At 37.6% G+C, this 27,973-nt stretch overlaps 2 protein-coding genes across 3 annotated transcripts in view; one reads left to right on the top strand and one right to left on the bottom strand.

The window, feature by feature from the left end:
* Nucleotides 1–79: 79 nt before the first annotated feature.
* Nucleotides 80–5,218, top strand: LOC110464403. The gene is made up of 5 exons (XM_021519602.1): nt 80–180; nt 877–1,028; nt 1,652–1,816; nt 3,057–3,103; nt 5,131–5,218. The coding sequence occupies exons 1-5, from the start codon at nt 128–130 to the stop codon at nt 5,179–5,181; spliced, it is 468 nt and encodes a 155-aa protein (XP_021375277.1). The 5' UTR covers nt 80–127; the 3' UTR covers nt 5,182–5,218.
* A 1,056-nt stretch (nt 5,219–6,274) lies between these two features.
* LOC110464402 (helicase SKI2W-like) overlaps nt 6,275–27,973 on the bottom strand; it is a 28,523-nt gene continuing 6,824 nt past the window's right edge. Inside the window, exons 6-25 of one of the 2 annotated variants that reach the window (XM_021519599.1) lie at nt 25,971–26,048; nt 25,275–25,477; nt 24,936–24,989; nt 24,450–24,587; nt 23,534–23,679; nt 23,110–23,256; nt 19,152–19,236; nt 18,267–18,373; nt 16,259–16,405; nt 15,701–15,794; nt 15,033–15,245; nt 14,014–14,124; nt 13,482–13,712; nt 13,013–13,288; nt 12,155–12,534; nt 11,106–11,316; nt 10,356–10,466; nt 7,589–7,807; nt 7,022–7,159; nt 6,275–6,606 (exon numbers count right to left, since the gene is read on the bottom strand). In XM_021519599.1, coding sequence (XP_021375274.1) covers nt 6,406–6,606; nt 7,022–7,159; nt 7,589–7,807; nt 10,356–10,466; nt 11,106–11,316; nt 12,155–12,534; nt 13,013–13,288; nt 13,482–13,712; nt 14,014–14,124; nt 15,033–15,245; nt 15,701–15,794; nt 16,259–16,405; nt 18,267–18,373; nt 19,152–19,236; nt 23,110–23,256; nt 23,534–23,679; nt 24,450–24,587; nt 24,936–24,989; nt 25,275–25,477; nt 25,971–26,048 — 3,290 coding nt within the window. In that variant the 3' untranslated portion in view covers nt 6,275–6,405. The remainder of the gene's footprint in view (nt 6,607–7,021; nt 7,160–7,588; nt 7,808–10,355; nt 10,467–11,105; nt 11,317–12,154; nt 12,535–13,012; nt 13,289–13,481; nt 13,713–14,013; nt 14,125–15,032; nt 15,246–15,700; nt 15,795–16,258; nt 16,406–18,266; nt 18,374–19,151; nt 19,237–23,109; nt 23,257–23,533; nt 23,680–24,449; nt 24,588–24,935; nt 24,990–25,274; nt 25,478–25,970; nt 26,049–27,973) is intronic. The other variant, XM_021519600.1, reaches the window with a different exon arrangement.

Genomic DNA, 27,973 nt, shown 5'->3' with positions numbered 1-27,973 from the left:
AATAATGGCACGAATGAGAAATACCATTTGCTTTATAATATCCGTTATCAGACATCTTATCTATAGCAATGTCCTCTTTGACACGAAGTGGTTGTAGATAAGTGACATTTGTTACCGGAGATCCAACATGGCGAGGTCATCCATACTTCTTCTGGCGCTGTGCGTTCCCCTAGTGCTGTGGTAAGGTGCCATTACAAAACTGATACTATGCTGGTTAACTAAAATATTTACTAACGTAGCGTTTGATGTAAAAGCCGACTGATTTTGTTCATCCACTGTGTTGAGCCGCTTGGTCCACTTACTGTTGATATACAATAGGTGACAAAAGCTTGTCACGTCTTCAACACGCAATGACGCTTTCGCCAACAGATAAAATATAAACATAGCCTAAAAGGTAACACAAAAATTGCGAAATACAATATTGAATTCCGCGACAAAACAGGAGGTTAAGTTTCATACAGGATTTCATATATAGAAAGACAATTATAATTTTATACGGGGAGAATCTGATTTATAAGGGGGCATAGATATAATGACTAGCTATCCGTAATAAACAAACTGGCCAAAGATTAACAAAAGTTTGTTTTTTATTGTACTTGAAGAAGTATCTCAAAACCGGAGAAAGCCCACGTGGTCGGGCAGGTTACCCCAAACCTTTTCACGTCCGAACGGAAAATCGGGCTGCCTTGAAATTGGTGAAATGCAAGTGCGTTATCCACTGCGCCATCCGACCACCCAATTAGTCTACGATTTAGCTTCAATCAGTTCCTTCCTCGTTTTTAGATTCTATGATTTTATGAACACATATTGGTTTAATTTGATAATGATACTGTTTATATATGTCCAAACAAAGGTTTAACATTTGGTGTATTTTAGCGCAAACTCCCATTCTCACGGTCACCATGGCCACGCGGTAGATTACACTCATTACGTGGACGAGTTGTGGACCAACGTCAACTATGACCACGACACACTGCATTTTACGACGGTAGAGCTCCACGACTTTCTTGTGTTCGCCGACACCAACAGTACGTATGTTGGCACAGAAAACAAATAAAGATTCGTCCCTAGTTTGCTTACCAAGGTCATTTAAATACTTAAGAAGCATAATTTGCAAAACAGAAGATATTCACAACGCTATTGAAGACCCTTTAGTTTGGCGACAGTTTGCTGTCAATAAAGTAATTTTAAATAATCAGGCGTTGTGAAAGAGGTGACTAGAAGCATCATACAAAAGAAATTGTCTTTCGATGTTTGTTTAGATAAGAAAATGCAATTGTTTAGTTGCCATTTAAGATCCTTAATGTGGTGACAGCTTTCAAACAATTGGTGGTAAGTGTTGAGAAAGAGGTGACAGGAAACAACATACAAAAGAAATGTTCCCTTTTAGCCAATGTTCTGTTCCCTAAACAACCTCTGCTTTGATTGCATGAAGCACTTGTTCTACATTTTCTGCTGGAGAGGGATTGGCCGAGAAGTTGATATTTTGCGACGAGTTTTGGCCCTTATCAAATTTTCGTTGAGTTGTTGCAGGTTGATTTTTTATGGGAAAGGATGCGGCAATCGGTAGTTCTCGTCATGTTGGTTTGTCTGCCGTTTGTTCGCTAATTTCTACTTTGGATTTATTTCATATCACTGGTGACCCTTACAGAGGACGGTTCTATTACCCGTCACGAGTACGTCACGGCCGCCACCAAGGACGCCCCGGACCTTACCGCATTCTCACACGGACTATTCGATACGTTCGATGCTAATAACGACCATCATCTAACACTTGACGATACTACCGCCCTCTATGACCGCATGGACAGCGACGGTAAGTCAACGTCATTTCTGCGTAACGCGATTTTCAGAACGAACAGGTAATCGCGTAAATTAAAACGTGTACTACACAAAATACTAGTTTTCTTCGAATTGTGGAATTTGTCACCGACTTCAGTGTTTGGGTATACAAATTGAATAATTTCATTTATTTTGATATCTTTCGTTGCATGCTATAAAGGATGAAATTCAATCGTTACTTAAAGATCGTTTATAAAAAACAGAGGATTAACTTAAGTCAGGGGGTGCGTTTAGGTAATTTGCAAATGAAAAGTGATTTGTTTTCTCAATAATTCCTTTCTTATTTACATTTTGAGTTGGAATTTACAACTTTACTCATTTGAGTACACTTATATAAAATGCATCAATACTGAATGCTGATGCCCAAAATGTACTGCACAGGGACTGTGTTGGGAACGCACCTTCACTGTAAGTGTTGGACGACATTATTCAAATGAGACTAAATTCTACACAGGCATATTTCACACACCTCCCGACTTAATCCTGTTTGTTATAAACGATTTTAAGTAACGATTTAATTTCTGTCATTTTTCATTCTTTTATATATGCCTGTTTAGTTAACATATGTTTTCAAAAACATAAATGGAACTATTTTGGTTTATAAGCTCATTTTGAAAACAGCAAATTATATTTGTGATTTACCCTACCCCTTTTGGTACCCCCAACAACTCACTTTCGGTCAAACTTTTACTTTAGTTTTTGTACATGTAATACAACAGGACATCTTTGAACAAATTAAGTAAGGCAAAATCCGAATATACCGGGGCCCCAAAAAGGGCCTTATAGACACTCATCCTTTATATAGAAATATACCTACCACAAAAGGAAACGATTGCAGAATCCGATTTTAGTTACGGAATGTTTTTGCTTTTTATTTGTACGGAACAAAAAACATACAATATCTGATTATTTTCATGTCAAGTTAACTTTCCATTCATTGAATACAAAACAACACATTTTCGAGAATTAAGTTCTTCAACTTTTTAAATATAAACTTTATTTATTTTACAACAATTATGAAACAANACCCAACCTTTTCACGTCCGATCGGTTCTTCAACTACCTACACGAAGCCCCAATAACTCGGAAGTTTTTAAAGCCTTATTTTTTCAAGAAAACATATTAATACATATCATAGAAACGTCTGGGAAAAAGATTTCATGCTTTTAAATGTTCCCAAATGATAAAATTTAATCCAAATCTTTGTAATTTAGGGGATGGATTCATAACGAAACCCGAATTTTATACCTTTTGGACCAATGTGAGTATTACCAACATTTTAATCACTCACTAACCTTAATTGTTCATCCATGTAATGAATGTTTAGCTCACCTGTCCCGAAGGCCAAGTGAGCTTATGCCGTGATGCGGCGTCCGTCGTTCGTTGTCAACATTTTACTTTAAACAACTTCTTCTTCATAACCAAAATGCCCCGGATGATGACATTTGGCCAGTAGCATGCTTCGATGAAGGGCTACCAATTTTGTTCAAATGAATTACTTTCACCCATATTCAAGGTAACAGGGGTCAATTTTCTTTAAAACTTTTTCTGTATAACCAAAAGGCCTAGGGTGATGATCATACTGGGATAAAGGGCTACCACATTTGTTCAAATGAATGATCTTCACCTTTTTTCAAGGTCACAGGTGTCAAATATGTTAAAAACACTTTAAATAATTTCTTCTGAATAACCAAAATCCCTAGGATGATGCTATTTGGCCAGTAGCATGCTGTGATAAAGGGCTACCAAGTTTGTTCAAATGAATGATCTTGACTTATATTCAAGGTCACTGCAGGGGTCAAATATGTTAAAATCTTTAAACAACTTCTTGTGAATAACCAAAACGCCTCGGGCGATGAAATTTGTCCAGAAGCAAACTGGGATGAACTTGGGCTACTCAGTTTGATAAAAAATACTTTCGACCATATACAAGGTCACAGGGGTCAAATATGTTAAACAAATTAAACAACATCTTGTGAATAACCAAAATGCCCAGGGTGATGAAATTTGGCTAGCAGCATGCTGGGATGAAGAACTACCAAGTTTGTTCAAATGAATGTGAGTCAAATATGTTTTACATCTTGAAACAACTTCTTCTGAATAACTACAAGGCCAAGAATGTTGATATTTGGCCAGAGGCATGCTTAGATGAAGGGCTCTCAAGGTTGTTCATTATAATGACCTTGACCCATTTTGAAGGTCACATTTAGTCAAATATGTATTAACCTTTAATTGACCTCATCTTGATAAACAAAAGGTCTAGAGTGGTGATATTTGGCAAGCTGCATTCGGAGATGAAGAACTATAAAGTTTGTTCAACGTAATGACTTTGTTCTATTTCAAGGTTACTGGGGTAAAATATTTCAAAATCTTTTAGCATGTTCTTTTGAATGACTTAAAGTCATGAATACTGATATTTTGCCTGTAGCTTTAGTTTAGATCTCTTTTAAGGTTACAAGTGTGAGATAAGTAATACCAGGTGAGCAATGTAAGCCCATTGGGCCTCTCGTTAACAAAGAGGAAAGCAGTCCATTCAAGCAAGCAACAGGAGAAAATATGACTTTTAGCCAAATGGTTCTTGAGAAGAAGTCATTTGACTATTCTAATACATTTGATTCGTGTTATCTTGGTTCTTGTGAAGAAGTCATTTGAATGTCTGAATATATTTGATTTCTGTGACATAAATATGACTGAAGGCAATTAAGCTACATGCCAAATATCATTACTCTACTTCCTACCATGTCATTTGGAACATCAACATATTTTAACCCCTTAAAAGTCAGTCACAGTCATGTATTTGAAATAACTCCAGCAAGCTACTGGTAACATATTATTCCTTTAGGACTAATAGGTCTCTAGAAGAAGATGCTTAAAAGAATTTTAACTTATTTTGCCTCTTTAACCTTAAAAAAAAGTCCAGTTACTTATTTAGCCCTTCATTCTAAACAAATTTCAGCACAAGGTTTATTTCCCTAGATCTTATAGAAATCATTTAAAGGTTTTTTTCACATCAAATTTTAACCCAATGATCTTGAATGTAGGTCAATGTAATTATTTGAACAAACTTGAAAGTCCTTAAATCCAAGCAAGGTACAAGCCAAATATCACTTCTCTAGACCTTACGGACATACCATCACATAATAACCTTACAGGCACTTTGTGTCAGGTGAGCTAAAACAGTTTAATACATTTCATGTGGTAAATATTATCATCGTTCAAGATCAGAGATTGTAAGAAAACAATTTACCACTATGCACATTTGTTTAGATTTATTTTTTCATGTAACAGGTGCTGACATCCCTTGCCCATACCCATGGCAATGGAAATTTGCTTGGATAACTCTGTTTGTATGTCAAATTATTAAACAATACCCTACTGAATAGAACATTGTGTTATTTTTTAACATAATCCTCCTATACTCTCATGGTATATAAACACAAATCCCAGAATGAATCTTCAATAAATTTGGTGTCAGGTTATCTTTTTTCAAGTTCAGAACGCTCTTGAAACTTGACGAATTTACAATCACATGATTGGTTTTAAATTCGTTTAGTTTAATAAATAACAAGATCCCAAAATGACCTGTATCATTGAACAGTTCTTATTACTTATATAAACATTAATCTGTTAAAAAAAATATTTTTCCATTTAACCTATTAGGCCTCAAACCTTGTCCCCAAGAGAAGTCACACCCTTTGTTTATACACCGTTTAATTCCCTTGAATAAGAAATGATCCAGGCAAAACTAGGTTGAAATACCTTCACCAATACTCAAAGGAGTACCAATATTCTTTTAAAGATCCACCCCTATTTTCTTTTTAGGTCCCTGTACCTCTATCCCTAATAGCACCACCCCTCCTTTATACAAAATCACTGAGTTCCTTTGATCCCGCGATGTTCAATGCTAAATGAATTTAAAATTCCTTCACTTCTTGTACAGTATTTAAAAGGAGTAAAGGTTAACCCCAATTTCCCATATTTCCCCCCCGGCCCTCTGAAGGGAAGCCATATCATGCAGTTATATGATGCTGATTCCCCTTGACCAAAAGGACGATGCTTGCCACATTTCCTACAAATTCCTTTTGGAAATCCTGAATAATTGTCTTTAATTCAAAAAATAGTAAAACATCAAACACGATGTCTCGCATTTTGTTGTCCAAAATTAAAGACGCAGTGCGCAGACGACGAGTAGGATAGAAGGCCGTCCTGCAGAAAGAAAGATATTTTAAGAAGATAGCTGAGTTGATTGTGTCATGGGACTGATCTTCAGCTGACCTATGGATGCCAGTGTTTCACTTAAACTGTGCTTTTGGCTGGTAGAACATCCATGACTGTAACGTCTTACAGAACTTTCGTTTTTGTGTTCGGACATAAACATAATATGCCACAAGTCGAAGCCGCCGTCACTCATTGCCTGAATGGCAGTTGCTCAAAAGGCAGTGTGCTGTATGTGTATTTATGTGTGCAATTTTCTACAATGAATAATTTCTTGGATGTCATTATACACCAAAATATATTGATGTCTTCAATATTTATTTCATTAGAATATTTGTGTAATTTCATTCACTGTGTGTATAATGATGCTGCGAAAACAATGTCTCTTTTAATCATGAAGGAGGCTTCATCCATTTTCTGATAGAGGACTGGATCACCAATAATTCTTGCTGCATTTCTCACGTCCCTCAGTGTCTCATGTAGGCGCTGTATACACCGCACAATGATACCCTCTTGGACATCGGTCAGATTTGTGATCTCCGCAAAAGGCTGAGAAAATATTAAATAGATCTTCAAAATATTTACTTAATCCTCATATTATTGGTAACAAACAAGAACGCACAAACAATAAAGATATTTAATCAAAATTTCTCCAGAAATTTATTCATAATGATAATATTTTCTCCAAATATATATTTTCTTTTGTTATTTGTGCCAGAAATTAACATAAGTAACCTATTTTCAAAATTACTCATTTTCACATTTCCCCCCCTAAAATTAGCAATTGTTGAGGATTTTAACTTTTGAAAAGATTGACAACAGCAGTATAGCTACAGTTAAATATTTCACAATCAGTTTGGTTGTGAATTAATGCAAGAATATCAATCTAGCAAAACAAAAGCAATTTACAGGATTTATAATAAGTATTGAAAATAAGTATAAGCCATCCAGTATTCATACTCACCATGCCCCTAGCCCACTCAAACACGACCTCCATGAGTCCAAACTTGAACGTTTCCTTGTACTCGGCCCCAAGTAACATGCCCATCTGCTTCTGAAGAGCAGTGATCCCGTCGGCAATCTCCAAAATGCGCTCCTTACCCTGCACCACAACGACGAAGATAGTCAGCATCAAATGAATGATTGTAATAAGGACACTTAATGCTGCTTAAATAACCATATGTCCAAAGTAAGTTTTATTATATTATTCTGTGTTTAAATATTGCATTATGAATGATCGAAAGCAGCCAATGTTTTGCGACTACTGGCACATACCCATATCTAAAGTCAGTTAATACACTGTAGCAACTACAGTGAAATCTGTCTAATCTGACACCCTTTGGGGTTTAACACAATGTCTGGATAAGACAAGATGTCAGAGTACACAAGTTTATTTGGGAGATTTTCTAATATTAATGGAGCTGTTTGATACTTACAACACGATGTTAGAATACTCGGGAGTCGAATAAGACATGTTTCACTGTACAGACTAGGAACATTACTGAGAAACCTCTGGCATACGCAATATTACCTTCTCTAGGGTGTCAATAATGTTAGGTTCGCTGGCCCTCTTTTGTTCGAATACAACTGAGGATAACAGGGCAGCAATCTCTGTGGGATGGAGTTCAGTAAGTGCGTTCTCAAACACTAGTTCAGTGATCATTAGTTCATGACTACTGATCTCACAGGCTACCCGCCCCTTCAGCTGTACTGTGTTGTTAGCATCAATGTAATTCAAGGCTCTCAAGACCTACAACAGAAACGATGACCAATAATATATCAATTTCAATATAGGTCGATTTACTTGACCTTCATTAAATGAATATAGAACTTCAAAGTAACATTTTGAAGGGATGACATTTTCGTAATTCAAACCGAAAACAAGAGGCCCAAAGGGCCTGCATCACTCACCTGGTATTAATCTCACAATTTTGCAACATTAAAATTAGACTAAAATAAAGCTACAGGCTAATTCAGAAGAATCTGTTAAACGATTAAAATATATTTGACCACTGTGACCTTGAGAGTCAAACATGGACATAAAGTTTAATACCCTTTACCTTTTGTTTATTGAAAAGATGATTTTTAAAGATTTATGCACTATGGACCAGATATGACAATGAAAGTGTTTCATCCCAGTGCTTCATCCCAGCACGATACTGGCCAAATATCATTAGTCTCTGCCACTTAGTTATTGAGAAGAAGTTGTTAAAAGATTTCAACATATTTGACCCCAGTGACCTTTAAAATATGCAAAGGTCATTCATTCGAACAAACTTGGTAGCCCTTCATCTCAGCATGCTATTGGCCAAACATCATCAGCCTGGGCCTCCTGGTTATTCAGAAGAAGTTGTTTAAAGTAAAAAAGTTGACGCCGGAGTGACAACGGTCGCCACACCAAGGTATTCCGTCTTTGCGTATTGCAGAGTTATCTTCTCTTGGGGACAGGTATTGATTGTTACGTCATTGGTTTGTGCGAGAAAATTACGTTGTTTTCTCAAAAATTGATGACGTTACTCTCACAAACAAGTGACGTAACAATCAATACCTGCTCCCAAGAGAAGATAACTCTGTAATACGCAAAGACGGAATAAGCTCAGGGCCAGGTGAACTAACAAAAGTCTATGTCCTGGGAATTCAAAATATTATCTTATTATCATCTTTAGATAATTAACACAAAAACAGGATCTACAAAATTATCAAGACTAAAATGTAAAAAAACCAATAACAAAGCTGTTGTTAATTGCTTATTAATAAAATCATTATCTATTCATTACCATAATATCACTTGTAGAAACTGTATAAATATAAGATTGCTCCAAGAAGTAGAAAGCCTGATCATGAGCCACCAGGCAACTCCACTCTACTCCTTTGAGCAAAACTGTAATAGCATTCACCAAAAGAGCAAAATATTACCATACTCTTTTTCTCAAAATCTCAACAAAATTGGCAATGAACATGAACATGAATGAGTATTCAATGATGTATTTCACATTGTGTGGGAGAATGATATGCGTACCCCACATAAAAGAACAAAAGTATCCTGGTGTCAGGGAAACCATTATTGAATACAGGTAACCTTTTACTTATAAAATCAATACTGGCTTGTGTTAATTTAGCCCATATCACATGCAATTAAATGATAAACTGTGTATTAATATTTGCTGTTATCATAAAGGACTTGGGTCATTGTCGGCCTCAGAAAAAGCAAAAATTTCAACTTGATAATTTGTTTACCAATTTCTGTTGTAAACATCATATTGGTCAGTTGGGGCTATTTTTCCTGGTGCAGATTTTTTTTTCAATGTGCCTGCGTAGATGCCCTACCGTAGCAACAACATTCTGTTGTTATGCAGAAATTGCCAAAATAATGGTGTTATTGGATAGTAAACATGCAGAAATGAAAGCCTCGGCATGCAACAGACAAATGTTCCTTTCTACAAATGAACACTGGTATAACAATGAACACTGGTATAGCAATGAACACTGGGTATAACAATGAACACTGGGTATAACAATGAACACTGGTATAACAATGAACACTGGTATAACAANGTTGCCAAAATATTGGTGTTATTGGATAGTAAACATGCAGAAATGAAAGCCTCGGCAAGCAACAAACAAATATTCCTTTCTACAAATGAACACTGGTATAACAATGAACACTGGTATAACAATGAACACTGGTATAACAATGAACACTGGTATAACAATGAACACTGGTATAACAATGAACACTGGTATAACAATGAACACTGGTATAACAATTACACTGGTATAACAATGTTTAAGCATGTCAAATATTTACCGGTTTGGTGCATGCGGAGGCTTTCAAAATTGAAGAGGTTTTAATCAATTGGCTTCAAAATGGCCAATTTCAACGTAAATGGCACACAACAGACGATATTCACACATACTGTCTTTATCAAGCCATATCTCCTATACCAGTTGTGGGATGAATTTGAAATTTCATATTTGGGCATTTCATTTATTTCAGATTATGAATACAACAACTCATTCTAGATCCCTGAAGAGGCCTGAAATGACCATTAACACCCCTAGTCCTTTATGGTGACTGTAACACTGTGATGAAAAAAGTCTGGGTAAACATTAGTACATGTATGTCAGTATCAATGAAGCTGAATGACTATACTAAATAGCACCTATGTAAACAGCCAATGAATGTCCTAGATTTTATCATGTGATCTACTTAAATGGAATAAACAAGAAACACCCTCTCAATTTTGATCAAACCTATACATCTATTACTGTATAGTTTCTTTTGAAAATCCACTCACCTCTATTCTTTGCTGGTACTCGGGAAGAAGCTGGAGACTTTCATCAGACAATAAAAACTTTAGATGGATGTATTCATCCTTCAGTTTCATATTACTGCTTAGCTGACCAAACTGTAATGTATAATATTAAAAGCAAAGTGAGATTTTGAGAAAGCAAGGAAGTTTTACCGTACTTTCTACTTATTATCACATCACTTTCTGTAACTTTTCACTTTTTACCATCATATCTTTGAACACAGCAGTTTTTCCGTTAAATATGAAATGTCATTTTGTTAAGGATCCCTGCCCCACTCCACTGCATTTTTTTTGTATAACCTCCCCTTTATCGCCTTTTGGCTATGACTGTAGTGCAACTGGCCAAGGTTCTACCATTGACCAAGTAGCGATAGAATAACAATCTGAAGTAAAGGGTTTGAATCTCGCTATAGCCCTGCTAATTTTTTACACTCCAACCACTATTGTTGATTATATTTGATTTATTTCATCTTTATTATTTTTTCATAAAATTCCCTCAAGGTATGGTTTTCTTTTCAGAAATGGTTTATCAAAGCCATAGTCAGTTTCCAATGCATTGTTATAGTGTATGGCAGTGGGACGGGAATCCTTAATGTCACTTGCATTGATGTAACCTCGGCTTTAAATCACTTCATTTGGACCATCATCTCCTGAATAGGACAAAATACTAAAGATTATGTAAAAATCTACAAAATATCCACTGAACAATTTCTCAGAAGTATCATTGTGACCTACATGTTCCTGAAACCTTGGACAGTTGACACACTGGAATGTCTTTAAACTTCCTTCTAGGAAGGTAAACGCCCGAAACTGTTCTACCATGTCAATGTCACGAAGGTGAAGGTCCTTCACAGGGTCAAGGCCAGGCAGTCCCTGTGGGTTTCCCTCTGTTAGTCTCAACAGCTCCTGAGTTGCTATGGACACTGCTTGATTGGGAGGATCATCTCTACAGAAATTAAAAACATCAAACAATTAACTAGTCAGAGTGGAGTCAGAATGATGCTGTATGATATAACTCAGATCAATTTGCAATCATTTACTGAAGTAAACTTCATCCACTTTTAGTACAAACTCGATGGTACACAGAAACTTCACTCCACCACTTTGGCCAAGGATACTTCTTAACAAATTCAGTCAAAATCCCTTCAACCGTTCTTGATAAGAAGGTATTTTTATGAAAAACTGATGACAGACACTGCACCATGGCATCATAAGCTCACTGGTAATTTGTTGCAAGAGGACCTAAAAAACTGAATGTGCAATATTCCATTACAGCCAGATATAGAGATTACCCAATGAGTGATGGTTGTTTTTCTTGTATAACTAAATATATGTTGGTTAACTTTTGAAATTAGAATCAGGAGACCCATAGCAGTTATAGGAGATATAAAATATTAAAATTTTACTTAACTCTTGCATTCGAAAATTTCACAAAATTACCTCCTTCTGACCGGTCTAGGCAGAACCAACCGATCATTTGAACATACATTTTAAAGTCAAAGCTATAGAAGGTAAGGCATTGGAAAATATGAAAACTAATGAAATATACAATATCAAGGGTTCTAAATGGTAATGGAAATTGGGTGACTTCTTCTGCAGTTCCACATTTACAAGCTTCATGTAATTCATTAATATGAACTCTAGATCTGTCAGTCTAGATCTGCTGGTATGTTTTTGGAAGATTTGTAAGTATTTACCAAGTAATTAGACTTTGTAGTTCCGGTGCAACCATGAAAATTGTGAAAGTACAAAACAACTGTTTCTTGTTCTACAGTATTCCCTACCTAAATCGTGGTTGCTGCCTCTTGCGTACATCGTTGACTATCCTATCCGCCTCCACTCGTATGGTCTTTGTTGTGATCATACCGATATCCTCTGCTTTAAGAACTACCAGCTGATGACAGCACACACCCTCCGGCCGGTAGAGGGTATTACTCAATACAGGGGTAACCTGCAGCCCAATGTTACCATCAGACTTTGTCTCACCTTGACCTTCTTTATGTTTGTCATCACAAATGACGAGGCAGGTGAAAGTTCGGTCACTACTAGAGCTAGAGGTCTGTAGTACTATGCCTAGAACATTGCTGTGACTGGCATTGTCAACAACCACCACTCGCCCAGCACCGAGTAACTTAATCGCTGTTGGATGTGACAGTACAATGGTCTGAAATACAGGAAAACTGGAATATAGGTCATTGTAATTGCAGATATGTCAGTAGCACCTACATAGTCATTTAAAAATATTCCATTTTTTTTAAATCATGAGACCGCTGGTTTACATTAACTTTTTAATTTTGCACTTCTCATTGAATTTTTTATACATTATATCAGTACAGTTACAAAAAAGGAGATCAAAACACATCAAAACTACATTCATATGAGGTAAGTTTTATCAGATTATCAACTTTTCAGTTAATTTATCATAAAGTTTAGCCTCGTTAACCAAGCCACCACTAATATAATTGGGGTTTCCAAATATCTAGCTAATGCATTATGAGACTGACTTCTCTTCTTCAATTCAAAATACCTATTCATTAATCTTGCTGTTTCACATATGCAGTACCTTAGACTGCAAATTGGATTAACCAAGTTCCAATGTACAATCTTCAAGATATCTTATAAAATCAGGATGATGTTACTACCTGTAGTTCTTTCTTGGATTTGTGGTACTCCTTGCAACTCTGGTAGTACTTCTCCAAATCTACAGAACACAGGAAACACTCAATGTTTGTAATGTTAGCCACCTTGGAGTGGAGCTCTTCAAGGGCGTTCTTATGTTTGATAGTATCCTTCTGTGAGTGGAACTCGGAGAAACTGCGCTTAATCATGTCTTCTACGCGGAGCTGCTCCACTCGTAACAAATTGAGGATCATAGAGTAAGTCAGGCGAAACTGGGACTCCAACTTGGTCGGCTTCCCCTAAGGTAAAAAAAACACTATGTAGGGCAATTCTATAAGATTGCTTGTGCTATAGTGATGCTGATGTAGTTCTTATAATAATTTACATTTAATAAGTTTATATTAATACACTATAAAATGCATGTAACAATGAATAAATACTCATAAAAATAAAAAATAAAATAACAAAAATAACGAAAATTGCGCCACTCACAAGCATCATTTTGTGAAGATCGGACATCTCCTGTACATCCCCCTTACAGAGAATGATCACTGTCCCCGTGGTATCCAACCCTCTACGTCCTGCTCTTCCGGCCATCTGGATGTATTCCCCTGGCAACAGGTCACGGAACGATGTCCCATCATGCTTTCTAATGGAGTCGAACACCACTGTACGGGCTGGCATGTTTACACCCATGGCAAACGTCTCCGTAGCAAATAAGATCTATGCATTCACATATTTGTCATTCAATAAATGCCATTGAATAATTACAAAAATGCTTAGTTATAATGGTGTTTATTTTTTGTTTATTACCAAGTTCTATCTCTAGAAACTTGAGTATTGTCGGTTCTTTAAAAAACATTTCATACTTCAACTCTATTAAACTCTGTTGAAAACATTAGAAAACTACATATATATATATATATAATGAATATCATTTCTAATTTCTTATTTTCATCAAAATTCATCAAATAATGGGGAAAAAGATTTATTAAAGCCAAAATGATAGACTGGTTTAATATACCTTAACTAGTCCTCTTTGGAACAGCATCTCCACCACCTCCTTCAGGATGGGAAGTATACCACTGTGGTGCATGCCCAGGCCACGCTTCAGGTGATCCTCCATTTGCATCACCTAGACAGGAAATGAAAAATTCCAAATAGTAGATATAACTGAATTATTCTACAATTATCCTCCGTTATTATCACCTTCAGACAAGAAAGATTGCAAATAACATGTAATAATTTATTACACAGAAAACAACCATTACAAATCCATATAAGAGATACAATGTATGTTACTATTTATCATAATTGAGCTTCAAGTAAATAAATTTATGGATATACAAAATATGTGTAATGTATCAATATTGAAAAAATAGAATTTTGTAACTTTTCAGCAATATAATACTCTATTTTGCATTTGTTTTTTTGTTTTTTTTTGTCAGGGCAATGGAAGGAACATTTGCACCAATTTCGAAGACATGCATTGTAACCTCTAATGGGGGTCAAGGTCATTTACTTTTACAGCTTTTCACAGAAGAAAGCTACAGGCTCAATATCATTTAATCTATGCCTCAAAAGTTCATGAGAAAACGTCATTTTAAAGTTTCAACACATCTGACCCTGTGACCTTGAGTATGGGTCAAGGTAATTTTTTCCCACAAACTTTTTAGCCAATCACTGTGAAAAGCCATCAGAAAAATCACTACACTAGGCCTCACTATAGTTCAGTAAAAGATTTTATTTCAAGATTTTTAACACATTTGACCCCTGTGATCTTGAATGTGTGCCAAAGTCATTCATTGGAACAAATTTTGTATCCTCATTAGAAACAGTTGTTTGAAAATTTTAACAAATTTAACCTCTGTGACCTTGAATTTTAAGCAAAGTTATAGTCCCTTTCCTCAGCAAGCTATATGCCAAATACCATAACACCAGGTCATATGCCAGGTAAGGTAAAAATATTTAAATGCCCCTAGCATTATATAGAAATTGAATTACAACTCTTTTAGATTGATGTGTGTGAATTCACTTTAATACCTGTGGGAGTTTTTTATCTGGATCTTTTAACCGTGTGATAGACTTGTGGAAGAAGATGTGAATTTCACTTTTTTCCTTTTGCGTGGTGAGGTCAAGGCTGTGGAGGTTGTTGACATTGTCCTCAATCTTTTTCTTAGAGAATGTGAAAGCAACAACTGGCAGTTTATCTTTCTTCTTCAGCATATCAATCACAGAGGTCCAAATGTTCTTATCCTGAAAACAAAAACACAAATTTAAATTAATGTCCCTCGATATTGGTTAGCTGTCAGCTCTATGTAAGAGTTTGACTGCAGTACCCTAGGACAAATTTCAGTGAAATGAGGTTTATTGCCGAGAATCGATCCGGGACTGATGTACAGGGGAGCAACCTTTAAATAATCTCTGGATATGTTCAAGATGGAAAATAATTCTAACTCTAATTACGATCAATATATGTTCAGTATTTTTAAAAGATGGACTGTTCCTGACTTACTGACCTCTTCTGAAAATATAACAACATACTTCTAAACAGTTTGGAAAGACTGACACAATTGAATGAAGGTGAGAAAAAGGAATATGGGAAAACACAGAAGAACATGTCTTGATTGACTTGCTATCAATATTTCAGCAACACAGTAATCAGAAAGTTAAAACATCTTGAATAATCATTCATACAGTATGTCGATTACCTGGTTAGGATGAGCTCCCCTAGTTCCTTTGGCTCCAAAGTTCTGGGAACTTTTACTTGCTCTTTCTTTTTTTGCTGCTAATGCTTTGCTATAGCTATTAAAATAAACAAATATGCCATTAAAACAACAAAGGGTGTCTAATGTTCTGTGTTGTTTTCTAGTTCTTTTATTGTTTCATTTTTAATGCAATTGATCATCTGACAAAAGAAGCTTTTTAATGCTTTTTGATGTTTCAGCATGAAATCAGAATTTAATTCAAATATTTAAGAACTTCACATTTACTTTCTTAGGACGAACTTGATTCTGGCATGACAGTTGCCGCCAGGAAGGCGGCACTACCACTTGTCCCTTAAGTCCCGCAAGTACGGCACGTGCCGTTGGATAAGACGTTTCGCTGGACTGGAGAGACAGGCAAAACGATACACAATGTGACTTGTGTCGGCCATATTGTGTGTATGCCACCTTGCTTGAATGTAGCTTGCCGACGGCAAGCACAAACCCGGCACGACAGGCTCGTCAGAATCAAGTTTGCCGATATAGATACATGTAATACCATACCCGTTTGTGAGGAAGGTTTTCTTGTGGTCCACAAGAAGGAAGAGCTGGTCACTTGTCTTGCCACTGTTACCGGTATACAGGAAGTGTTCTAAGGGGACAGGCCGCTTCAGGGTACTGATCACATAGATCTTCTTCCTCTTTGTCCTCCTGCCAAATTAGCCAACAGTAGAAATTATCAGCAGTTAAAATTAAAATTGTACAAAAAAATCATCAGCAATAAATTTAGATAATTTTAATTTATTTGCATTCACTTGTAGTTGAGTTTTAACATCACTTTACAAGAGGAACACATGTATGGATGTTGATTAAGAATATGCTATAAACTTCTATTCTTTTATCCCATGAAATGTTGAGTACTGTCATTTTGATAATTTTCATAGCTTGATTAAAGCTGTGTACCAAATAATTAATTATGGTTTTAAATGCTTTGGAACTTTCAAACTGCCAAACCGAATAACAGTCAGAATGGGGACATGTTAGGAATAATTTTCATTTAATGCGATTCTTTTCCCCAGATAATTACTGCAACTGCAAGCCCCTATGGCACTCATCCATGATCGATGTATGTGTGTCTTTCATGAAAATAATCAAAGAGACCCGTATGCTTTTTGTAGAGCTATACAACAACCTATTATGCTGATTAACACTGTAAGATTTTAAATTGCTTCAATGAAAACTTAAAAGGGTCAATCAAGGTTGTAACGCTCTAGTACAGCATGGTACCACTCAAAAGCCTCGAGGGTTGAGTTTCCCTGATCATGGACAACATCCATGTTTGTTTCTTTTTCTCCCGTATTCAAAATAAACATGCCAGTGTCAATACTCTACACGTGTTTATGTGCTTGTATTCCTTGATCGGGAGGCATGAATACAAATATGTAAACTTCATAGGGTTGATGAACCCTGAACATAAAATCAGAAATCCATTTAAAGCACAAAGTATTTAACATCCAACAACTGTTATATATCGGTTAATATCTCTTACCATAAGAACTGAAATACTTCATGTAGCACAGACAATACAACAGAACTATTTCCAATACCAACATCATTGTGATGTCATAGAGTGTGCAGTCTGTCTTTCCAAAGGAGGGAAAGACCTCTGGAAAGACAGGTTTTTCTCCCACCCTTCACAGGTGTGTCTCTCGTTTTAGCCGGGAGAGATCAGCTTGTCACCCCCTAGGGGGAGATAGCCTCATGCCGATTAGCATGTGTTCAATTGTGACGTCATTAAATGCGTCACCGGTGTAATTGTGACGTCATCTAAAGTGATTGACGAAATTCATACCCCACATGTGTTTTGTTTACAAACATGGCAGATTATTGTCGGTGGAGTTGTGACTAAAATAATAGGATGGGAGAAAAATAATCATCTGCAGAGGGTTAGACAACCAACAAAAATCACCCCGAGGGTAGGAGATTTCTCTGTTATACCCTCAAGGTAGGGGGAGATTATATTAATCATTTCATGGGTACATTCCTGTCTTTCATGGGTAAATATGGGAGAAAAAAATAAGTGTTATATTCAGAAATACTTTTTGTACAAAACCACAGATTATCAAAATAAAATCCAGTCAGTTATATTTCAGACTTAAATCATTATTAAACAACACCCCATGGATAAAGCACTCCGCCGAGGGAAATAGACATGGTCAAGGGACACCAGAAACTTGCTATATCCCTCAACCCCATACTTTAAACGTTTTATTATATCGATACACACTGGAGAAATAGTTTTAACTAGAAAATATTTGTAAACCATAAGCTGTATAGCTAGCTTAACGTCCAAACTATCCTTGATGGCAATAGAGCCAAATTCCGCCCACCTCTCACCTGATTGCCTCGGCGGAAACATCCGAGTGTAGGTGTGTTTTAGTTCCCAGACTAACACACAGGACTAAAACACACTCAGGCAAAAGTGGGGATATATTCGATTTAACCAATTACTTTTATATAGAGCAAATAAAGTAGAGGTGTAATAAAATGATTTAATAAAATATTATTTTACCCAATCCAGTCGGCAAACTCAATAGTGTTGGGTACTGTAGCACTTAGGAGAATGATATTGACATGCTTGGGAAGCATGATAAGGACTTCCTCCCATACAACACCTCTCTGTAAATAAGACGTTAAAATATATACAAAACTAAATTCCAGATTTCAGAACAATACAAAAGATTTTGCAGAAAAAGAACAACATAGATGGAAAATGTTTAAAAAAAGAAATTGACTTTTTGAAAAAATACTGTTTCGTTCAAGAAAATTCTTTCTTGCACTTTTGTTGCACATGTCTTTAAGCATTGTATTACTAGTGATAGATAACTCACTGGCTTGACATCATATAGATATGGTTTGTGAGCTTGTATCGGACAAGTCAGTATAAGGGTGGTTGCGTGGCATAGGAATGGTTGGGTAATGTACTGGAGTTCAATTTTCTTGAACGTCAAAAGGTCTTGGGGTCATGATCACTTGCCCATAAAGTGTTTTCTCACCATTCTCCGGTTTCCGTCCCTGCATACTTCCCTCCACGCCAACAAGATGATAAACATAGGCTTTTACTTTTTTTTATAAATGTTTTAAAATGGAATTTGAAAAAAAAATTAGGGCAATAGTCCTCACAAACCATATCAATATCAAGTGTAGTAAGTACAATTTTTTGTTAAAAATTTAATCGTGCTGATGCCCCAGTCACTGCTTGAAAGTCACTTCAATAGCTTTAATGTTGATAGCGCTAGTGACACAATACAATACCTTTTCTGTGAACATGTGACAAGTGAGAACCAAAATGATTCCAAGGTTCAAAACAGTAGAAGGTGGATAAGTAAAAATGTCCAAATAACAGAATAAAAAACAAGATTTAATCAAAGAGGCGCCACCATGCCAGTAGTCTTACATCAGCATCATTAATGTAGTGGACCTCATCAAAGATCACCCACTCCAGGTCCCGGATTACATCAGAACCGTTGTACAACATAGACCTGCGGAGTGAATACCAAAGAGTAATAATCACATCAGAGCCAAATGCAGGTTTTGTGACAAAATTCAACTCTTTTACAAATGAATATTAATTTAGAAATTAATATCTTGATTTAAATGAGTCAAATTCATGAAAAAAAGCAATTATGATGAGAAGATTATTTTTTGGTTCAAGGCAACTTAATTTACTTGACAATAAACCATTATAGAAAAATTTAAACTATTAATCCGGTATATAGAATTAACCCCCTAAATGAGAAAATAATACATCAATGACAAGGGTGTTATATAACCTGAGGCTGAAACAGTTGGGGTACGTGTCTGTTACCTGAGGCTGAAACAGTCCGGGTACGTGTCTGTTACCTGAGGCTGAAGCAGTCAGTGTACGTGTCTGTTACCTGAGACTGAAACAGTCGGGGTACGTGTCTGTTACCTGAGACTGAAACAGTCCGGGTGCGTGTCTGTTGCCTGAGGCGGAAGCAGTCAGTGTACGTGTCAGTTACCTGAGACTGAAACAGTCCGGGTACTCGTCTGTTACCTGAGGGTACTTGTCTGTTACCTGAGACTAAAACAGTCAGGGAACGTGTCTGGTACCTGAGGCTGAAAGAGTCGGGGTACGTGTCTGTTACTTGAGGCTGAAACGGTTGGGGTACGTGTCTGGTACCTGAGGCTGAAAGAGTCGGGGTACGTGTCTTTTACCTGAGGCTGAAAGAGTCGGGGTACGTGTCTGTTACCTGAGGCTGAAACAGTCAGGGAACGTGTCTGTTACTTGAGGCTGAAACAGTCAGGGTACTTGTCTGTTATCTGAGGCTGAAACAGTTGGGGTACGTGTCTGTTACCTGAGACTGAAACAGTCAGGGAACGTGTCTGTTACCTGAGGCTGAAACAGTCGGGGAACATGTCTGTTACCAGAGGCTGAAAAAGTCAGGGTAAGTGTCTGTTACCTGAGGCTGAAACAGTCTTGGAACTTGTCTGTTACCTGAGGCTGAAACAGTCAGGGTAAGTGTCTGTTACCCGAGGCTGAAGCCCTGAGGCTGAAACAGTCTTGGTACTTGTCTGTTACCTGAGGCTGAAACAGTCGGGGTATGTGTCTGTTACCTGAGGCTGAAACAGTCTGGGTACTTGTCTGTTACCTGAGGCTGAAACAGTCAGGGTACATTTCTGTTACCTGAGGCTGAAACAGTCTTGGTACTTATCTGTTACCTGAGGCTGAAACAGTCAGGGTACGGGTCTGTTACCTGAGGCTGAAACAGTCAGGGAACGTGTCCTTTACCTGACGCTGAAACAGTCAGGGTACATGTCTGTGACCTAAGGCTGAAACAGTCCGGGTATGTGTCTGTTACCTGACGCTGAAACAGTCAGGGTACTTGTCTGTTACCTGAGGCTGAAACAGGCGGGGTACGTGTCTGTTACCTGAGGCTGAAACAGTCAGGGAACGGGTCTGTTACCTGAGGCTGAAACAGTCAGGGTACGTTTCTGTTCCCTGAGGCTGAAACAGTCAGGGTACGTGTCTGTTACGTAAGGCTGAAACAGTCGGGGTACGTGTCTGTTACCTGAGGCTGAAACAGTCGGGGAACATGTCTGTTACCAGAGGCTGAAAAAGTCAGGGTAAGTGTCTGTTACCTGAGGCTGAAACAGTCTTGGAACTTGTCTGTTACCTGAGGCTGAAACAGTCAGGGAACGTGTCTATTACCTGAGGCTGAAACAGTCAGGGAACGTGTCCTTTACCTGACGCTGAAACAGTCAGGGTACATGTCTGTTACCTGAGGCTGAAACAGTCAGGGTAAGTGTCTGTTACCTGAGGCTGAAGCAGTCAATGTAGATGTCTAGATCTGTTACCTGAGGCTGAAACAGTCAGGGTACGTTTCTGTTCCCTGAGGCTGAAACAGTCAGGGTACGTGTCTGTTACCTGAGACTGAAACAGTCAGGGAACGTGTCTGTTACTTGAGGCTGAAACAGTCAGGGAACTTGTCTGTTATCTGAGGCTGAAACAGTTGGGGGACGTGTCTGTTACCTGAGACTGAAACAGTCAGGGAACGTGTCTGTTACTTGAGGCTGAAACAGTCAGGGTACTTGACTGTTATCTGAGGCTGAAACAGTTGGGGGACGTGTCTGTTACCTGAGACTGAAACAGTCAGGGAACGTGTCTGTTACTTGAGGCTGAAACAGTCAGGGTACTTGTCTGTTACCTGAGGCTGAAACAGGCGGGGTACGTGTCTGTTACCTGAGGCTGAAACAGTCGGGGAACATGTCTGTTACCAGAGGCTGAAAAAGTCAGGGTAAGTGTCTGTTACCTGAGGCTGAAGCAGTCAATGTAGATGTCTAGATCTGTTACCTGAGGCTGAAACAGTCAGGGTACGTGTCTGTTACCTGAGACTGAAACAGTCAGGGAACGTGTCTGTTACCTGAGGCTGAAACAGTCGGGGTACTTGTCTGTTACCTGAGGCTACAACAGTCGGGGTACGTGCCTGTTACCTGAGGCTGAAACAGTCAGGGTACATGTCTGTTACCTGAGGCTGAAACAGTCGGGGTACGTGTCTGTTACCAGAGGCTGAAAAAGTCAGGGTAAGTGTCTGTTACCTGAGGCTGAAACAGTCTTGGAACTTGTCTGTTACCTGAGGCTGAAACAGTCAGGGTACTTGTCTGTTACCTGAGGCTGAAACAGTCAGGGTACGTGTCTGTTACCTGAGGCTGAAACAGTCAGGGTACGTGTCTGTTACCTGAGGCTGAAACAGTCAGGGTACATGTCTGTTACCTGAGGCTGAAACAGTCAGGGTACGTGTCTGTTACCTGAGGCTGAAACAGTCTGGGTACTTGTCTGTTACCTGACGTTGAAACAGTCAGGGTACATGTCTTTTACCTGATGCTGAAGCAGTCAATGTACATGTCTGTTACCTGAGGCTGAAACAGTCAGGGTACGTGTCTGTTACCTGAGGCTGAAACAGTCGGGGTACTTGTCTGTTACCTGAGGCTGAAACAGTCGGGGTACATGTCTGTGACCTAAGGCTGAAACAGTCGGGGTATGTGTCTGTTACCTGACGCTGAAACAGTCAGGGTACATGTCTGTTACCTGAGGCTGAAACAGTCGGGGTACGTGTCTGTTACCTGAGGCTGAAACAGTCAGGGAACGTGTCTGTTACCTGAGGCTGAAACAGTCAGGGTACGTGTCTGTTACCTGAGGCTGAAACAGTCAGGGTAAGTGTCTGTTACCCGAGGCTGAAGCAGTCAATGTACATGTCTGTTACCTAAGGCTGAAACAGTCAGGGTACGTGTCTGTTACCTGAGGCTGAAACAGTCAGGGTACGTGTCTGTTACCTGAGGTTGAAACAGTCAGGGTACGTGTCTTTTACCTGATGCTGAAACAGTCGGGGAACAGGTCTGTTACCTGAGGCTGAAACAGTCGGGGTACATGTCTGTTACCTGAAGCTGAAACAGTCAGGGTACGTGTCTGTTACATGAGGCTGAAACAGTCGGGGTACGTGTCTGTTACCTGAGGCTGAAACAGTCGGGGTACGTGTCTGTTACCTGAGGCTGAAACAGTCAGTGTAAGTGTCTGTTACCTGAGGCTGAAACAGTCAGGGTACATGTCTGTTACCTGAGGCTGAAGCAGTCAGTGTACATGTCTGTTACCTGAGGCTGAAACAGTCAGGGTACGTGTCCGTTACCTGAGGCTGAAGCAGTCAGTGTATGTGTCTGTTACCTGAGGCTGAAACAGTCAGGGTACATGTCTGTTACCTGAGGCTGAAGCAGTCAGTGTACATGTCTGTTACTTAAGGCTGAAGCAGTCGGGGTACGTGTCTGTTACCTGAGACTGAAACAGTCAGGGTATGTTTCTGTTACCTGAGACTGAAGTAGTCAGGGTACGTGTCTGTTACCTGAGGATTTCAGTAGTCATTATGAGACAGGATGCAGTCTGATTCATCTGAACATCACCAGTAATGAGTCCCACGTCTTTGAACGTCTGTTTGAAGTCTCGGTACTTCTGATTGGATAATGCTTTAATAGGTGATGTATATATTGTCCTGAAAATAAGAAAAGAAAGGCAAATGAAATTTTATATTTTGCAATCAAAAGTTTGATTAACTTAGCCACTTTGCAACCTGCAGTGTGAATATCTTTCTCATCCATAGTCCCAACACTGTAAACTTTTCCAACCCATACATCCCTCTTATCTGAAGTTATAAACAGTGTAAACATCCTTCTTATCTCAAAGCAAGCAATCATTGTTATATAGTAAAAGATAAAAGTACTAACTCGTTTACCCTTAATCTGGTATTGTGTCACCATTTTATCCTTTACCTGGTCATGTGTTTTAGAGACAGAGCAATGGCATATTCTGCCACCACTGTCTTCCCTGCCGATGTGTGTGCTGCCACAAACACACTATCATGGTCCTCCAGGTGAAGAATAGCTTGCTTCTGGAAAACGTCCAGCTCAAATGGCCACTGTAACGGTAAAGGTACACCACTGGTCAAGAATGTATACACTTATATATAGATATACCCATTTCACCGGTATTGTGCAACTTGTTTCATCTGACAATAGGGTATTTATAAATTCTGTCTGGTACAAACATATTCTGTTTTTCCATTTCTTATGAAAACTGCCAAACAAAACCTGTGTATTTCAACATCCTGTCTGATCTGAACAATATGTGTAACAAAAGGTGTCAGATTAGACAGGTTCACTGTACATCATTGTAACCATGTAATGGTAGTATTTACAATTGAAGTCAATACTTTAGTACACTGAAGACCCCACACGACCAAAATGAAGATAATTAACACGTAGATTAGGACATTTACAGAATCTGTTACAACTTATGTTTAAAACTTTAACATGCTTAGTTTAAGTCTTTGTAAAACATGCATTGTAAAACTGTACTGATCTTTATTACTGTGATGAGAAATTACAGTAATACATACAATTTTCATTATTGCATACGAGCTTTCCGTATTTTTTCATTTCGTAATATTGATCTACAAATTGTATCTAATCGCACAACTAAAATCGCACAGTTGTGCGGAGAGAAGCACACAACGGGGCGAACAATTGTTAAATCGCAGTTGGGTGCGACATGTGTGGACGGTGTGTGAACGATGTATGCACGGTGTGCGCACATTTTATTTGGTGCGTTGTGCGGTCACACAACTGTACCTCTGAAAAAGTATGATTTGACTGACTATTTTGAAGCATTTGTGTAACTGTGACCTACCTTGTATGCCATGTCTGGAATGCGTTTGTAGAAATCCTCCACTGGAGCGTCAATATCTACACTGACGGCCCATTCCTCTTTGACCACCGGTTTGACCTTGACCTTTACCGTGTCAGTGTCCGGGCCTCTGTCAGTGGCCTTTTACCAAAATACAAGTACAGATACATTGCACTTTTATAAATCTGAGGGTTTTTTTACGCAAAAAAATAGAATATAGTAGTTATTTCTAGAAATATGTAACAACCCCCATTTAAAGGGAAATGTTTAGTCAGAAGAGTAACTTTCACTTGACTGAACAGCTACTAGTTATATATGATAAATAGTAATATTTTATCATTAATTTGCTTAATATCAAAAATGTATGAGATACATTTTTTGGTACTCCTTCTTCTGTATCATTTAAATGATACTTGATCACCTGTGGCTATGAATAATGAATTTACCAGTGAGGCACTGATAAACATTGTGGTGAGATAACATATTTACCTGTACCAAATTTTCGAGGCTCTCACTTTTCCTAATCACAACAGTCTCCAATTTCTGTAATGGATGTCAACAGAGATAACATTAAGGAAATATTCTGTCTAGAAATTAGATGAAAACCTATTGAAATTGAAGCATAAACTGAATATTGTACTTTACAAAAGAGAGTGCCTTTGTATAATATGATATGGATCAAGTTCCATCAAAATCTGGTCGTGTTTAATTAAGTCATTGTTCAGAAACTGTCACAGGAATATGTAGGAACAAATACTGATATATTACATGCATTAACAGTTATAAGCAGAGATACAAGTGATTTATAAAATTGATGAAATATTCAACCTCTTCTGGTTCTTCTGGTTCCTCAGCACCTTCAGCTTCACCAAGGTCAAGGTCATCTATATCCTGAGCTAGGATGTCAGCAAGGTTTATTACTGACTGAGGTGTGTTCTGGTCAGTACTACTCTTGACCGCTGAACTTTTGTTAGACTGGTGAAGGTCAAAGGTCACTCCAGATTTCATTCCAGGGGCTACATTCAGGAGATCTATTTGGAAAAAGATATCAGAAATGAGTAAAGCAAAATTTTAGATTGATATTGAAAAAGAAATAATGATCATTTCAGAAATTCATGTAAATCATAAGTAGTAAATGTTGATGGTTTGTTTGATGATTTTGTTAATTTTTAGCAGAATACTGCCTGGAATTGAATCATTATTTTCCTTTTAGACGCTTAATCACCAGTTTATGTTTACAGACTAAAAGAAAAAAACATTATTCTTTAAAGTATCAATAAAGGGAAGAAGGGGAAAAGTGTATTAGATGCTTGGATGCGTCATCATTTTTTCAAACTTTACCAAAAATGGCACTCCTAAGTACACAGAAATATACCCGTAATACATGTGTACCCCAAAATTTTGAAATTGATAAAAGAAATCTTTCTTTATTGTCATATTCAATTTTTTGTAAAAAATATATATGGTATATACAATTAACACATTAAGGACTCCCATATCAGAAGTCTTTCATTCTCAATTTACCGGATTCAAGATTCATCTCAGAGTTCAAATCAACATTTTCTATGGTGGTCTTTTCTAAATCTGGTTCATCAAGTCCTCCTTAAAATACAAACAAAACAAGAGTTGTGTATCACGAATATCTACTGGATATATACTCTATATGTACTGGAAGTAAAAACTCTAGATTAATGAACATTTTAATTGTATCTTTAGATCATTGTTAGATATATTTTATACAACATCTTTTATTGGAAAAATGTTCATAGACATAAATTTACATTTTCACTGCGATTGCCTTATTAATGGCTACCAACATCACATATAACTATAGCAATAATATCAATGAGATTTGGTATCACAAAATTAACATAGCGGATTACTAGCTAACAATTTTTTTTTATGGAATATACAACACAATATGACGACATCAATTTAATTTGGAGACAATATGTCAAGTTTGAGTTTTGTTATTTCTGAACATTTCTAGACATAGACAATCCTAAACATGTAAAATATATGGATCATACTGTACATGTATTTTGATTGTAACTTCTGTAGTATGTGTTCTTCATCAAGTGCTGCTTTGTAATATACCTAGTTTATACAGTTTGCATTTTATTACAATGACACTACATATACCAAAGTCTTGATCAAAATGACTTAAATCCCTATATATGCATTATTCTATTATGACTTGCATCATTCCATCATTTGACCTTTCCTGTCGTACAAATAGTGAAAACCCCTAGGAAATAACCCTGCGACACATGTAAAGAGATATAACATCTAAAAGTAAAAATTGATAATGTGTGAGTTTGACTTTCTGAAAGTTCAATTCATGTGATTTTGAAGAAGTCACAATTCTAAACAGAATTCAATCATTTTAAGAAGTCGTAACCTTTGAAAATATCAATGATATTAGTGACACCATTTCAGTTTTTTTCCTCACAGTCGAGAGGAGGACATAGTGTTGAAAGTCAAGTTGTAAGATGTGTTATGCCCTAGCTTCCACGAGTATTCTCAAGGATACACATGTGTACATGTATCACCTAAAGACACTATCAGCGGCCTTGATCCAGAGATCTATAAAATTTCCTATGACATTGACAACAAGGTTACCGCGAGCGGTATATAATACGCCCGTCACACATTGAATGAGCAGTTGTTTGTATGATTGAAATATATGAAGTATTTGTGAGTAATTGATATTAAAAGAGAAATCATTCAACATAACTGCAGGTAGATCAATGAGTGCAATACAACATCATGGAACGCATGCATCACATTAATGAAACCAAGGGGAATAACTCCAATAATTATGGTCGGATAATGGCGGTTATCGAACTTGTCCAAGCTTTCATGGTAATTAATAATGTTGTGAAGTTTGAAGTTAATCCTTTAATAATTACTCGAGATATCGAGAGGACACTGTTTCGGCAAGTCCATAAAGGGGCATAACTCCACAAATTATAGTCGGATAATGACGGTTATCAAACTTGTCCGAGATTTCATGGTAATTAACCTTGTTGTGAAGTTTGAAGTTAATCCTTTAATAATTACTCGAGATATCGAGCGGACATCGTTCGCATGCCCACCCGCCCACCAGCCCGCCCGCTCACGTGATAACATAATACGTCCCCGTATTCGACGGGCGTATAAAAAGAGCCCATAGAAACCTGTCAAACACCCTCTTAAAACATTAATGGAATCTTGATCCAGAGAACCCTAACAACCCTTCACTCCTAGAACTTCTACAAACACTCCTTTGACCTTGACACTTTGATCCAGAGAACCCTAACAACCCTTCACTTCCAGGACTTCTACAAACACTCCTTTGACCTTGACACTTTGATCCAGAGAACCCTTACAACCCTTCACTTCCAGAACTTCTACAAACACTCCTTTGACCTTGACACTTTGATCCAGAAAACCCTAACAACCCTTCACTTCCAGAACTTCTACAAACACTCCTTTGACCTTGACACTTTGATCCAGAGAACCCTAACAACTCTTCACTTCCAGAA

This window comes from Mizuhopecten yessoensis, unplaced genomic scaffold, assembly GCF_002113885.1.
Source record: "Mizuhopecten yessoensis strain PY_sf001 unplaced genomic scaffold, ASM211388v2 scaffold10987, whole genome shotgun sequence".
NCBI classification, from domain to species: domain Eukaryota; kingdom Metazoa; phylum Mollusca; class Bivalvia; order Pectinida; family Pectinidae; genus Mizuhopecten; species Mizuhopecten yessoensis.
Note: the sequence above shows the minus strand (reverse complement) of the source record. Positions and strands in the feature narration are given on the sequence as shown.